The sequence below is a fragment of the Microtus oregoni genome, unplaced genomic scaffold, assembly GCF_018167655.1.
Source record: "Microtus oregoni isolate MIOR12 unplaced genomic scaffold, Mior012 000044F_ref0000062, whole genome shotgun sequence".
NCBI classification, from domain to species: Eukaryota; Metazoa; Chordata; class Mammalia; order Rodentia; family Cricetidae; genus Microtus; species Microtus oregoni.
In genome coordinates, this window is record NW_024543218.1 from 644981 (window position 1) to 659590 (window position 14610).

The 14610-nt window shown below is 47.0% G+C and overlaps 1 protein-coding gene across 11 annotated transcripts in view; it reads left to right on the forward strand.

Annotated features, from left to right (window-relative positions):
• Window positions 1–14610, forward strand: part of LOC121434631 (disks large-associated protein 1) — a 684271-nt gene that overhangs the window by 621817 nt on the left and 47844 nt on the right. For 9 of the 11 annotated variants that reach the window (XM_041633553.1, XM_041633552.1, XM_041633551.1 and 6 more), the window contains 2 exons: window positions 8924–9294; window positions 13481–13572. In XM_041633553.1, coding sequence (XP_041489487.1) covers window positions 8924–9294; window positions 13481–13572 — 463 coding nt within the window. The remainder of the gene's footprint in view (window positions 1–8923; window positions 9295–13480; window positions 13573–14610) is intronic. The other 2 variants (XM_041633556.1, XM_041633562.1) reach the window with 1 other exon arrangement.

Genomic DNA, 14610 nt, shown 5'->3' on the forward strand with positions numbered 1-14610 from the left:
CGGCGGATCTGAGCGCTGTTCAGTTGTACATCTAACAGAGGAGTGGCTGCGTCTTACATCAGTTCCAGGCATCAAGTGCCTGGGGCTTTTTCTTGTTCTTCTTTCTCTGTTTAATGGCACTTAACTTTCTGATTCCTCCCCTCCCCTCCCGGATTTTTATACAGTGCTCGCGCTGTGCAAAACAACCTTGGTCTCGGGAAGCCCAGGTTTTGTAACAACCTTTTAATTAGGAGTGTGTGTGTGTGTGTGTGTGTGTGTGTGTATTAAATAAACCCCAAACGTCGTGGCCCAGAGGACAAGCCTTTCCTTTCTTCCTGCCATCTGAGAACAATGTTTTGTTTGATTAGCCGGGTAGTGGGGCTCTCCCTAGAAAAGGCGGGGGCTATCAGTTGAATAGATCTTCAAGCCAGACATGCCGAGGCTTGGGGCATTTGTCTGGCATTAGGAAGTGTCTGGGATCTTGGTAACCACCAACTGGCAAGGGTGTGGATGACTGCAAGAGTTATTGCCAGCCCCTCCCCATCCTCGGTGCTCACAACAGCCGCTTGCTTTTTTTTTTTTCCTTCGGAGACAGGGAAGTTTTCCCCGAGGAGGATGTCTTGAGTGGAAGTCATTCTCAGGCGGCCACTTTCCTGGAGCCAGAACTAACGGAGAGACTCCTGTGTAGTGCACTGTACCTCCCCGAGGTGGGCTGGCAGACAGCGAGCAGGCGTTCCTGGCCCCTGCCTCGCACCACAAGCCACCCTATCTCTCTGGGTGGCCTGGACAGGGGGAAGCTGTAAATATTTTTGAAACAGTGCAGTAACTTTTCCATGTGGACTTTGTTGGGTAGAGTTTCTGTAACGTTTTGTTGACTTTTAAAAATTTATATATACTTGGGTATTTTATTCTCTCCCTTATTCTTTTATTATTATTTATTTCTTTATTTTGTTAGTCTAGGAAGGACTGAAGACAGGCCTTCCTAGAGAAAACAGGGTCTCTACGTAGCCCTGGCTGTCCTGGAACTCCCTCTGTAGATCAAGCTGGCCCCAGACTCATAGAGATCCTCCTACCTCGGCCTCCCAAGTACTGGGATTAAAAGCGCGGACTACCACTGCCAGGCTTAAATAAAATATTTATTTATATTCATCCCGAAGACACCTCCACAAAACACCTTCTCCCAGCATTGGGAGAGATTCCTCCCCACATAGCCCTCTGTGTTAGACACAGCGCAAGTGGGACCCAGGAAGGTGACAGAGTACGCCTAGAAGAGAGAGCTTGAGTGTGGCCTTTTATTAAAGGGGGGGGGGGGGGGAGGGAGCGCAAGGGAGGAGAAACAGAGAGCTGCCTCTTCAGAAGAAAGGTGGGGGAGAGAGCTAGAGATGAGAGAGTGGGCGGAGCTTGTCTCTTAAAGGGCCCTTTCACCTGTATACAGATTAGGACCCTGGGCCAGCCAGGGAAAGCCTGGGTGCAACCTGCCAGATGACAGGCCAGGCCAGCGTAATGCCTGCATCCTAACACTCTGCACATTCTAGCAACTCCTTATAGGTTTAGTAAGTGAATAAGTTTGAAATGGTTCCCAACAGAGGCGTGAACTTTGACTTAATTTGGTTTGGGGTGCCTGTAGCCCCAGTTACTTGGGAGGCTGAAGCAGATTGAGTGTTCGAGACCAGTCTCGGGATCATGGTGAGACTCTGTCTGTTTTTGAGACAGGGTTTCTCTGTGTAGCCCTGGCTGTCCTGGAGTTCTCTTTCTCTGTAGATCAGGCTGGCCTCACATTCAGAGATCTACCTGCCTGTGCCTCCCAGATCCTGGAATTAAAGGCGTGTGCCAGAGTACTGGAGAGACGGCTCAGCCAATAAGAGCACTGGCTGCTTGTCCAGAACAGCACCCACATGGCGGCAAGTTCCAGGACAGCTACATAGTAAGACCCTGACTCAGAGAAGGAGAGAGAGAGAGAGAGAGAGAGAGGGAGGGAGGGAGGGAGGGAGGGAGGGAGGGAGGGAAGGAAGGAAGGAAGGAAAAGAAATAGGATGTGGGTTTGTACTGGGCTCTTCCTCATACATGAGACCTTCACGTTCTTAGCAGTGTCCAGTGTTACTGTCTATGATTAGGAGAATCTCAGCTCATTCTTCATCTCGGCTTCTTTGCCATCTCGGGCTTGTGATTTCCCCAGTGAAGGGCCAGGATTGTCTGGCACCAGGTGGGTTCCTGCCTGGCCGAGCACATCACTGTAAACTGTGTGACCACAACGATTCCTGGTTCCCTGACTTGAAACAGTGGCAGCAAACATCTCTCTTAGCACTTGTGTCTCCATGCCAGGATGCTTTTCCGGGACACCCTACTGCCACACAGTGCAGTGGTGGTTCCTCCTGCATCTGGTTCACATCACCTTCAGTAGAACGCTGCTACCCAAAATGCCTTTCTAGATTTTACCCCCTCGGAAAGATAAAGTTGTTTTAGCAAGGTCGCCCGTCTATCAAATGTTGATACAATTTCTGTATCTTTCCACCCCTGAGAATTGACTGATCTGAGGCTGGAGAGATGGGTCAGGGGTTCAGAGCACTTGCAGAGGACGTGGGTTCAATTCCCGGCACCCACACAATGATTTACAACCATCCCAACTCCAGCACCAGAGAATCTAGTGCACTCTGCTGATCTCGTAGACAACAGGCATGCGTGTGATATACAGACATACATGAAGGCAAGAATCATGTACATAAAATAAAATAATCTTAAAAAGAAGAGAAAGAAAGTTGACTACTCTGTGCTGGTATACTCCCAGGAACTGAGCCCTCACTATAGAACAACTCATGGCTACCTATTTTGTGGGGATTTCGTTTGCTTGTTTGTTTTCTTGAGACAAGGTCTCATTATGTAGCCTTGGCTAGCCTGGACCTCACTGTGTAAATTAGGATGCCCTCAGATTTACAGAGATCAGCCTGCCTCTCTAGTGTTGGGAATAACCACCAAGCCTGGCTTCTTCTTGTTGTTGTTGTTTCGTTTTGTTTTTAATTAAAATTGCGTGCATTTATTTATTTATTTTGTACACGTACTTATATATGGGCATATGCATGCCATGGTATGCATACATATGGAAGACAGGACTTTTGGGAGTCAGTTCGCACCTTCTACCTCGTGGGTTGGGCCAGGAACAAATACAGGCTGTAAGGGTTGGCAGCTGGTTTCCTTTACCATTGAGCCATCTCACGGACCCATGTTAGTTTTGATTTTTTTTATTTCTTTCATCAATTTGGTTAGCATGCATACGTGTGATCCTGTGTGCGTGTGAAGATCAGAGGACAACCTGCAGGACCTGGTTCTCTCTTATCATGTGGTTTCTTATCATGCCGAGGCTTGCTTAATAACAACTTAGATACAAGTTCAGTGCAGTAGCAGGCTGAGGCTCAGGGGCAAAACCCTTGTTCAGCAAGCCTGTGACCCTGGCTTCAGAGACCTAGCGACTCAAAGCCACCAGCATTAGAAGTCCCTTAAGATACTGTGCTTACGGGCTGGAGAGATGGCTCAGCGGTTAAGAGCATTGCCTGCTCTTCCAAAGGTCCTGAGTTCAATTCCTAGCAACCACATGGTGGCTGACAACCATCTGTAATGAGGTCTGGACAGAATATTGTATGCATAATAAATAAATAAGTATTAAAAAAAAAAAGATACTGTGCTTACATACAGAAAGGTCCTCTGACGACTGTGGAACTGATTTTGGAGGGTATTTTGTCTTGTTTTGTTTTCCGTACAGGGTCTCATGTCGCTCGGACTCACTGTTTAGCCACATTACGAGCTTAGGATCGCCTACCTCCACCTTGCCAATGCTGAGAGTGTACGCCAGCACCTCGTTTGAATGACTGGATGTAGCTAGTAGGATAGGTGGTGATATTTTTGTTGTTGTTATTTAGTATGTGATGGGTGTCTGCCTGTATGTGTCTGTGCAGACCATGTGCGTAGTGCCCCCACAGACCAGAAGAGGGCTTGGGTCCTCTGGGATGGTTGTTAGCTGCCATGTGGGTGCTAGGAACCAAACCCTGGTCCTCTGCAAGAGCAGTGAGAACTCTCAGCCTCTGAGACAGCCCCCTCCCCGGACCCATCCTGATGTTTTTATCTGTACTCCCTGTTGAGCTGCTCGTATATTGTTACTCTACTCAGGGGTCACAGCCTGTGCCCCAAGAAGTCAGGTTTTGCTACCAATCCTCAATGAACCAATTAACAGAGAAAAGCAGAAAAAGGAGAATCATTCAGTGTTGGCACGGAGACAAAGAGGTCCAGTGGTGTCCCCTGGTCTATCTTTTGGGGTCCTGACATGAGTGTAGGGTAACTAGAAGCAAGAGATATGTGGTTCCAAAAGGTGTGGTCCCTGGCCCATTACCACTATGGCTCCAGGCCTCCTCTGCAAGGCCAGCTAAACAGTCAGTCCTAGTGGGAGAGACAAGGTCTTCTACTGTTTCCTCTGGGGAAATTCTAATCTCTTAGGGGCCTTCCTTTCAATACTTTGATTACTCTATAGCCAAAGAGGGGAGCATAAGTGTCTCCTTAGACATTCATTCTCTCCAGAGAGGCCAGGTCCAGTATCAGGAGGATCACAGTTACAGGCATAGTAACCAAGACCTGCTAAGCTGTTCTGCCATATGGCTTGATGTTTCCATGACCCATTAGCTAAGCCAGTAAAAACTACAAGAGGTCAACAGAGCAAGTGCCAGGTCTACACAGAAAGCCCTGTCTCAAAACAACAAGAAAGCCTTAGTAAGAGAACAATGTGGGGGTAACTGGAGAGATGGCTCAGCGGCTGTTACAGGGGACCTGAACTTGGTTTCCAGAACCCATGAGCTGAAGACACAGCCACCCGTAACGCCAGCTCCAGGCTGTCCAATGACTCTGGCCTCCGCGGGCACCTGCACGCCCCAGAACAACCATAGACTTTAACTCGGGGATAAAGAAACAGTTCAAAGAGTGTCCCTGCCGTGCTTGCTGTGTGTCCAGGGCCACCTGGTATCTGTGCTTAGGAGACCACAGGATGGCCAGAATGGGAGGAGGCTACATCTTCTTCCAGAAAGCCCAGCCCCTCTGGAGGCTTCCACGTGAATACTGACTTCCATTTAGAATGTAGACAACCCTGAGTCACAGTCCACACCTATACTACCTGACCATCAAAACAGAGTCAGGAGTTCAAGGCCAGCTGCAAAGCAAATTCAAGGCCATTCTGATCCATATGAGATGCTGTAGAAGAAAAAAAAATAGTCAGTGTTAAAAATTTAACTGAAATGACAGAAATCTGTTGTTTGTAAAGTCTTGTTTTGACTCTGACTCTCTCCTCTCTATCATCTAGCTATCTATAATTATCTATGATCTACCTATCCTCTATTATATATCATCTACCTACTGTCTATCTATGATTAACCTATCTATCAACCTATCATCTATCTATCATCTATCATCTATCAACCTATCATTTATCTATCATCTATCTACCATCTATCTATGATCTGTCTATCTACCTATCATCTATCTATCTACCTATCATCTATCTATCATCTATCAACCTATCATTTATCTATCATCTATCTGTCTATCATCTATCTATAATCTATCTGCCTTTCTGTCTGTCTATCTCTATCTATTTATCTGTCTGTCTGTCTGTCTATCTCTAGCTCTATGCGCATTGTATTCACAAGTCTGACTGCAGGTACAAAGTATCCATATACACAGAGGCCAGAATGGACCCTGCCTAGCCTGATCCATAGCTCTCCATGTTATTCTTTTGAGACAGGGTATCTCCCTGAACATGGAGGTAAGCAGGAGGCCAGCAAGCCCCAGCCATGCTCCTGACCCTCTTTATTAAAGTAGGACAATGGGGCTGGAGAGATGGCTCAGTGGTTAAGAGCTTTGCCTGCTCTTCTTAGTTCAATTCCCAGCAACCATATGGTGGCTCACAGCCATCTGTAATGAGACTTGGTACCCTCTTCTGGCCTGCACTGTATACATAGTAAATAAATAAATATTAAAAAAAATAAAGTAGGACAATCTCAAATTCTGATCACCTTTGCATCTCGGAGCGGTGGCAGCATGTCCCCAGTGTTGCCCCTGAACAGTCTGACACTAGAAAAACTGCGGCTGGTCTGGGAAGTGTGTGGACCTGGCAGGAGGCAAAGCCAGCCAGGGCATTGGAGATATTGAGATATAACCATGGCAGGACTTTTTCCTCTATATTACAGAAAATGAAATGATATTTTTAATGCACCAATCTAAGTTTTTGTTGTTGTTGTTGTTGCTTAGAGAACACTTGATTTGTTTCTGGAGTCAGACCCACATAGGCAGATGGACAGCTGTCTGTCTGTCTGTCTGATGATCTGTATAACAAGGAGAAAGCAGAAGGGGTCAGAGCAAGCAGTAAATCAATAACCTATAAGAGCAGATGCTGTGGGGCTGGAGAGATGGCTCAGAGGTTAAGAGCACTGACTGCTCTTCCAGAGGTCCTGAGTTCAATTCCCAGCAACCACATGGTGGCTCACAACCATCTGTGTTGATCAGGTTCCGTCTTCAGGCCTGCAGACAGAATACTGTACACATAATAAATAAATTTAAAAAAATAGCAGACCCTGTGCGCTGGGAAGGGGTGGACCGAAGGTCCTGACAGTAGGTAGCTATTGAGTGAAATAATAAGTTCATATTGTAACAACTCGCCTTAGAAGTCATGTCAAGCCGGGCGGTGGTGGCGCACGCCTTTAATCCCAGCACTCAGGAGGCAGAGGCAGGCGGATCTCTGTGAGTTCGAGACCAGCCTGGTCTACATAGCGAGTTCCAGTTCAGGCTTCAAAGCTACACAGAAAGAAATCATGTCGTGATCTGAGGTTCAGGTGGGAGTGGATATCCTAATTATGGCCCTCGCCCCTCTTGAACCTCTCTGGGTCGTCAGATAGATCACGAACACAGCTGCCACCTTTACCTCTTTCTGGGAGGCAGGAGACAGCATCACAGGGGCTAGAAGTACATGAACCAAGCCGAGTGAGACAACTTAGCGGTCCCCTCCAGCTCCCGTAACTCAGTGAGAGGCTCAAATGTAAGGCAGTGGGTTGGACTTGAATCCAGGCAGGTTCTTGCCGTGACCCCGAAGGCACCAGGGACATCTTCCAGTGGGATCTTCTTCTGGAGGACTTATTCCTCAGGAGCATTAGCTAGAAAAAAGGGAAAAGAGGGAGTTGATCTGAATTGTCAATCTCTCAGTGTTTGGATCCGCGGGAGAGCCTGGCAGTCAGTGTATGCAGGTTTCTCTTTGTGTTTGTTGAGCATCTGACCACATAACGAAGGTGACCCCATTGCGTGTGTTCACACCTCCTGAGCATGTGATAGTGTAACATGACAACACATGGTTTCTTCCTTCGATTCTCAGGCAATGCCTAGGAAAACAACATTGCTGTGTCCCTTTCTTTTATCGATAAGGAAATCATTTGAGTCACAGAACAGCAGAGACAGGAAATGGGACCCTCTTGTTTATGGTTCATCAGAGGATTTATTCTATTTTATTTGGGGGGCAGTTCGAGACAGGGTTTCTCTCTATAGTCTTGGCTGTCCGGGAACTTGTTCTGTAGACCAGGCTGGTTTCAAACTCATAGAGATCCATCTGTCTCTGCCTCTCAAGTGCTGGGATTAAAGGCATGAACCACCACCACCCTGGCTAAGGATTTTGATTTTTAGTGACCTGGGGAAGCATGGGCAATACAGAAGTGAGTATTTTATTAGGTGAGATTATCCACGTGGTAGCTGGAACCCAAGGAGACAAGATAGAGTTGTGTGGATTTGCTGTAACCACAGAGGTACCGGCCGTGTGTGCATGGGGAAGGTATGGGAGCAGAATGGAGAGACAGTGGGAAGGGAGTTCCAAACACTGCCCAGGGCTTGCTCTTTGCTGGCAGAAGGTCCTACGGGGAAATGGGTTTTTATGTCCCTTTTTTTCTGAACCAGTGCTCCACAGATGGGAAGCAGAGAAGCAGCCACAGTTCTCCAGGATGCTGAAAAGCTGTGGCCAGATGTTTGGAGCCTCGGGGCGGACATGGAAATAGCAGCCTAGGGAAATAGCAGCATTCAGACACTTGACTTGATGAAGTCGCCCTGAAGGAAGGCTTAGCTTGACTCTTCAAGGGGGCAATATAGAGACCGAGAGATTCTCAGAGTCGGTTTATAAACAAGTGTGTTATAAAATTGTGTTGGGGGTAGGGATGGGGTTCCTCTTAGTGAGCAGTTGTGCCCAGCAAACAAAGCTTCTGAATAGAAGTTTATATAGCGAGTACCCATCCGAAAAAATGAAACAAGGGTGGGAGGGGCCGGGACGGGAAAGCAGATAGGTAGGAAAACAGACAGAAACCACAGAGGATGGAAGGGAGGCATTAGGAGGCAGGGAGGAACACAGTGTTGGCAGGTATAATCCGGGGAGCTACAGTGGCTGATGTGGCCCAAGCTTGCCACACTCACTAGGGTCTGCATGCACATGCTCCCAACCTCTCATTTCCTCCTCAGTGTTAATTACCAACCACCAAAATCAACTCCAGATGGCTGCTTTGTTTGGCATTAGCTGTATGTGCTGTTCTGAGCTTCCTCTCCTTTTCTGCCTTGCTACCTGAGAGCTTCTGCCTCTGACCAATCATATCTAGTTCATGTTGATGTATAACTTCCATGTAGAAACGCCCATTTCCAAGGTGGGCGTTTTCCAGGCTTCTCCTCTCACTCACTTTGTGGGTGTGTTACCCCTAGGCAGTACCTCTATGACCCCCTCCCCGCCCCGACCCCAGCAAAGACCTCACTTATCCTGCTCATGGACTTGTGTTCAAGTTCAGCGTCTGAGAGTGTTTCCCGTGCCGCGATTTCCAGGGGCTGTCACTGACGATGTCAGAAGCTTGAAACCCACGCAGAAATCACAGTGTCTGTTTTCGCTGTCTTCCAGTGTCATCTTGCATTACAACATATAAGAAGACACCACCTCCAGTCCCACCCAGAACTACCACGAAACCTTTCATTTCTATCACAGCCCAGAGTAGTACAGAGTCTGCGCAGGATGCCTACATGGACGGACAGGGCCAGCGCGGAGACATGATCAGCCAGTCTGGCCTCAGCAACTCCACCGAAAGCCTGGACAGTATGAAGGCTCTGACGGCCGCCATCGAGGCCGCAAATGCCCAGATCCACGGCCCAGCGAGTCAGCACATGGGCAATAATGCCGCTGCTGCCACCACTGCCACCACCATAGCCACTGTTGCCACCGAGGACAGGAAGAAAGACTTCAAGAAAAACCGATGCCTCTCTATTGGGATACAGGTAACAGCTCCCTGGACCCTTGAAACAACCCGACTACTAGGATGTATACCTCTTCCTGGCTTGTTGTTGTTGCTTGTTTTGTTCTCACCTGACTCCTCCCAGATCCTCTCCACCTCCCGGCCAAATCCACACACTTTCTCTCTCTCATTAGGAAACGACAAGCACATAAAAATAAATAAAATAGGGCTGGAGAGATGGCTCAGTGGTTAAGAGCATTGACTGCTCTTCCAAAGATCCTGAGTTCAATTCCCAGCAACCACATGGTGGCTCACAACCATCTGTAATGAGGTCTGGTGCCCTCTTCTGGCCTGCAGGCATACACACAGACAGAATATTGTATACATAATAAATAAATAAATAAATATTTTAAAAATAAATAAATAAATAAAATAAAGCAGAAATAAATAAGCCAGAACAGGAGAGATCAAACAAATAGAAAGAGAAAAGGGACCAAAGAAAAAGCACAAGAAATATGTATATAGATGTCGATACACATGTTGACACACTGAGCTCCCATACAAAACACGAAACAAAAGACCTGTAAATTTTAAGAAAGCAAAAACCCTAGACAACGCATTACAGACAAAACCCTCCAAAAACCACCACTGAGTTCGTGTTGTTGTGGGCCGGGGCCTCCCCTTCCGAGTGGTTTGTCCACCCAGTGAGACGCCATTGGAGAGAATGAATTTTCGTTTGCGAGCAGATGTCCACTTAGGTAGCTGTGGGCTAGGATGGGGCTCATGCCCGCTTCTTTCAGCACCGGGAGCCCATCTGGCTCAGCACCATGCAGGCCCCATGCCTGCTCCCACAGTGAGTTCCTATGTATGCCAGTTCTGTGGTGTCTTTGGTGTCTTCTTAGGACATAGAGATACTTCTGCCAAGCCTGCCAGTGTGAGCTCAATCTACAGAATCCACTAGAGGAAGGAGAGACCCACCACCTGCAGCATGTTCTCCACCTCCAGTGCAGTGCTGTGGCCCGCACATGCCCGTTCTCTCTCTCTCTCTCTCTCTCTCTCTCTCTCTCTCTCACACACACACACACACACACAAATACATGCATTCTCACGGACTCACCCACACCCACATATTACATACACACATCCTCACAGACACACACACTCACACAATACGTATAATCACACATATTCACCCCATGTACAAACAATCACATATTACATACACACATCCTCACAGGCACACACACTCACACAATACATACACTCACGCACATTCACACACACACACACACACACACACACACACACACACACACTTGCACGCTCATGATACCAGATTTGTAAAGACGACCTGGCGCCGTATCGCTGTGGTCACCATCAGGTGCCCTATGCCTAACCCTATATGAGAGCAAAACGTGATCTATCACTCACAGATGTGGGAGACCAAGGGCGGAGCTACTACGAGTGTGGAAAGCCCAGGGTCGTCATTGGCTATTTAATCGTGCGTTTCAGGAAATGCAGTAGCCAGCTCGGAGACTTCTCGGTTCCTTGCTCTCTTTCCTTTTCCCAACTCATGCTCCACAGCGGAAGTACTACGGAAATATTTTCCTGTGTTGTGGGTTTTCTAAAATAACACCCATCTGATCATCTGATCTTATTTATTGCATGTGTCCACACACACACACACTTGCAGCAGCACACATGTGGAGGTCAGAGGTCAACTCTCAGGACTTGATTCTCTTCTTCCACCATGTGGGTCCTGGGCACAAAACTCAAGTCCTAAGGCCAAGCCGTAGGTCTGCTACCCACTGAGCCATCTCGCCAGCCCGTCCTTTGTTCTTTTGCACCCGTCTGGGAAACCCTAAGACACATCCATGTCTGTGGTGCCTTCTGCAGGTGCCTGTTAGACAGTCATCTCTCTACAGGGCAGACCATGCATGGGTCACAGACACACTGAACCCACCCTCGGCACAGCTGAAGGCCAGGCGTGGGCACATTTTCCCCTGCTATTGTACTTTCACAGTCCATTCTGCAGAATTCCCCTTTAAGGACCATTAATCCTTCCCTCACAGAAGGGAGTCAGATGCCCTCTGAGAGCCTCCAGGTTACCATAGTGCAAGTGACTCAGGTCTTCCAAAGAGCTGGTCACACAGAAGCTTGGGAGTAGGTGACAGCATAGGAGTCACGAGACCAAGTCAACCCCCTGCCCCCATCTCCTGGTTCCCACTGGAAGCTAAATTTCCCTTCCATCACTAAGAGATGCCTTTACCTGTCAAATGTTGAGATTACAGGCATACGTCACCAGCACTAAGAAACAGTAAAGATGTTTAATTTATTTATCGTGTGTCTAGAAGAGTGGGGGGATTACATACCACAGCATGCATGTAGGGTCGGAAAAGAACTTATAGGAGGGGGTTCTCTGCTTCCATTATCCAGGCCCCAGGGTCTAATTCTAAAAAGGCTTGGCAGCGTGCCTTTTCCCAATGAACCATCTTGCTCACCCAAGAATGAGGTATGTAAAACTTTAAATGTTAGGCTGGCAAGATGGCTCTGAGGGGAAAGGCTCTTCCTGCACAAGCTTGATCATCTGAGCTTGAGACCCAGAGCCTGTGCTCCTGAGAGTTGTCCTCTGAACTCCACGGGAACACCACGGCAGGCACCCCACCTCATCCCATATCACGAGACACACGCAATCTAGATTCCTGTGGACACACGTCTCTGCTTGGAATGCTGAACAATTCTGTCGTGGCTCTTGGCGGTGGCTGCACAGCAATAGGAATACGCTCAGTACCAACTCATCCATGCACATCACCATGGTGACAGTGAGAAAGTTGATGTAACAAGCTTCACCGTGGCGATTAAAATATCTGCCCTTCTATCTGGCTCTAAATTAGTGTCACGGAATGATCGCTTGCTTTTATTTCCTCAGCGTTTAGTCTGCTCTTTTTCCTTCTTCATTTCATATTATTTTCAATAGCTAATCCATCATTCAAAACTCAAAGCATTGTTTAGCTTTTATTTACTTATTTTGTGTACGTCTGTCTGTGAAACGTGCCTGGGTGCATGTCTGTGCACCGTGTGCACGCCGGAGCTTGCGGAGGTTAAAAAGAGGGCATTGGCTACCTTTGAGTAGGAGTTACAGACAGATGAATGCCACCGTGGGCATGGCTCCCCTGCAAGAGCAGTCAGTGCTCCTAACCTCATAGCCATCTCTTTAGCCCCCCAAAACTTATATATATATAAGTTTATATATATATATATATATATATATATATATATATATGATGATAAGATTCAACCAATTTTCTTTTGGGGGAATCAATACACTCAGTATTTGCATATACTGATTTTTGTGAATACTCTAGCAAATATATGTTTTGCTGATTCCTTGTTTTTTTTTTGCCCTGATATTAGCATATACCTTACAATACTCTATACTTTGCTTTAATTTTTTTTCTTTTATTACATTTGCTTATTTATTTAGTGGTGGGAGTGGTGGCTCACTTCAAGAAGTCAAGGGACCCAATGTGGGACTTAGTTCTCTCTTTCTAGCACGTGGCTCCTAGAGATTAAATTCCAGTTGTCGGACTTGGTAGCCTGTGATTTTACCTGTTGAGCCATTTCATAAGCCCACCTTTTCTCTTGCTTACTTTTTTATTTTATTTTTTTTTAGGACAGAATTTCTCTATGTAACCCTAGAACTTGCTTTGGAGACCAGTCTAGCCTCAAACTCAGAGATCCACCTGCCTCTGCCTCCCAGTACTGGGATTAAAGGTGTGCACCACCACTGCCCAGTGTAAAACTGTGTTTTATTAAAAATCAGCAGAGTTGGGGGCTGGAGATATGGCTCCGCAGTTAAGAGCACTTGTTGCTTTTGCAGGGGATCAGGGTTCAGTTCCAGCACTGACATAATGGCTCACAGCCTGTGACTCTAGTTTCAGGGGATCTGTCGCCCTCTTCTGGCCTTCTTCACATATGTGGTGCACATACATATGCTCGGGTACACACACACGCATACACACGTGTGTGTGTGTTTTTAAAAAATATTAGCAAACTCGGAGGGCATGCTAACTAATGTAGTAATTGCTGACTTCAGATACACAAATATGAAAGACATCCTAAGTCCCAGAACATCCCCACACAACACCGAGGCCTGAGGAGGAAGCGCATTTGTCTCTCGAGTGAGGCGATGGGAAGGACCAACCCTGTCTGCTTGACACTTTCCTCAGGTGGATGATGCTGATGAGCCTGAGAAGCCAGGGGAGAATAAGGCGCCCAGTAAGTTCCAGTCCGTGGGAGTGCAAGTCGAAGAGGAGAAGTGGTGAGTCCACAGTTTGTCCTTGTCTTCCTGTCTGCTGCTGGCCAGGGTGCTGCGGCACTCCTCCGTGACAAACCTCTCTGCCTTCCTGCCACTAGGTTTGGGAGAGGGGAGATGAGGGACTGCCAGAGCCCCTCCGTAAAATTCACAGCCATTCTATATTAATTTTACTTTATTAGTATTGTTATTATTATCACGTTGTTGTTGTTGTTGCTGTTGCTGCTGCTGTTAAAACAGAGTTGTGCTGTGTACCCCTGGCTGACCTGGAACTCTAAACCAAGCTGGCCTCAAATTCACAAAGATTGGTCTGCCACTGTCTTCTGAGTGCTGGGATTAAAGGTGTATGCCACCGTGCTCAGTCATGTGACTTTATTTTAATTGCGTATTTGTCTGTGTGTGGGTATGTGCTGGGGAGTGCAGTTGTACTTACACACACACAAAGAGAGAGAGAGAGAGAGAGAGAGAAGAAAAAAATGTTAAAAAATGTTTTTAAGTACACAAGCACCCAAGGCCCAGCTTTACATCACTGATGTCGAAAGCAAACTCCCTATAGAATCTTAGCATCCAGAGGTGTTAAATTCAATTTCATCATATCTCAGAATCCCATTGCTGAAACTGACTACTGATGTTAATGTTTTCATTTTTTAATTTTATTTATTTTTATTTCCTGTGCATTGGTGTTTTGGCCTGCATGTATGTCTGCGTGAGGGTATTGGACCCCCTGGAACCAGAGCTACAGACAGTTGTGAGCTGGCATATGGGTGCAAGAGTGGCCAGTGCTTTTGAGCACTGAGCCATCTCCCTAGACACCCAGTATTTTCATTTTACAAATAAGAGTCTATGAACTTATGGGCTCAGATGTCCTGTTGCCACAGAGCTAAGATTAAACAATATGGGGGACCCAGTTTTGGTTCTTAGAACCCACAACTGTTTACTCGCGGTTGCCTGACACTCCAGCTCTGGGAGAGCCAACACATCTGAGTGTGGGTGTGTGCTCTGAGTCTCTCGAGTGTGCACACACACACACACACAATTAAAAAT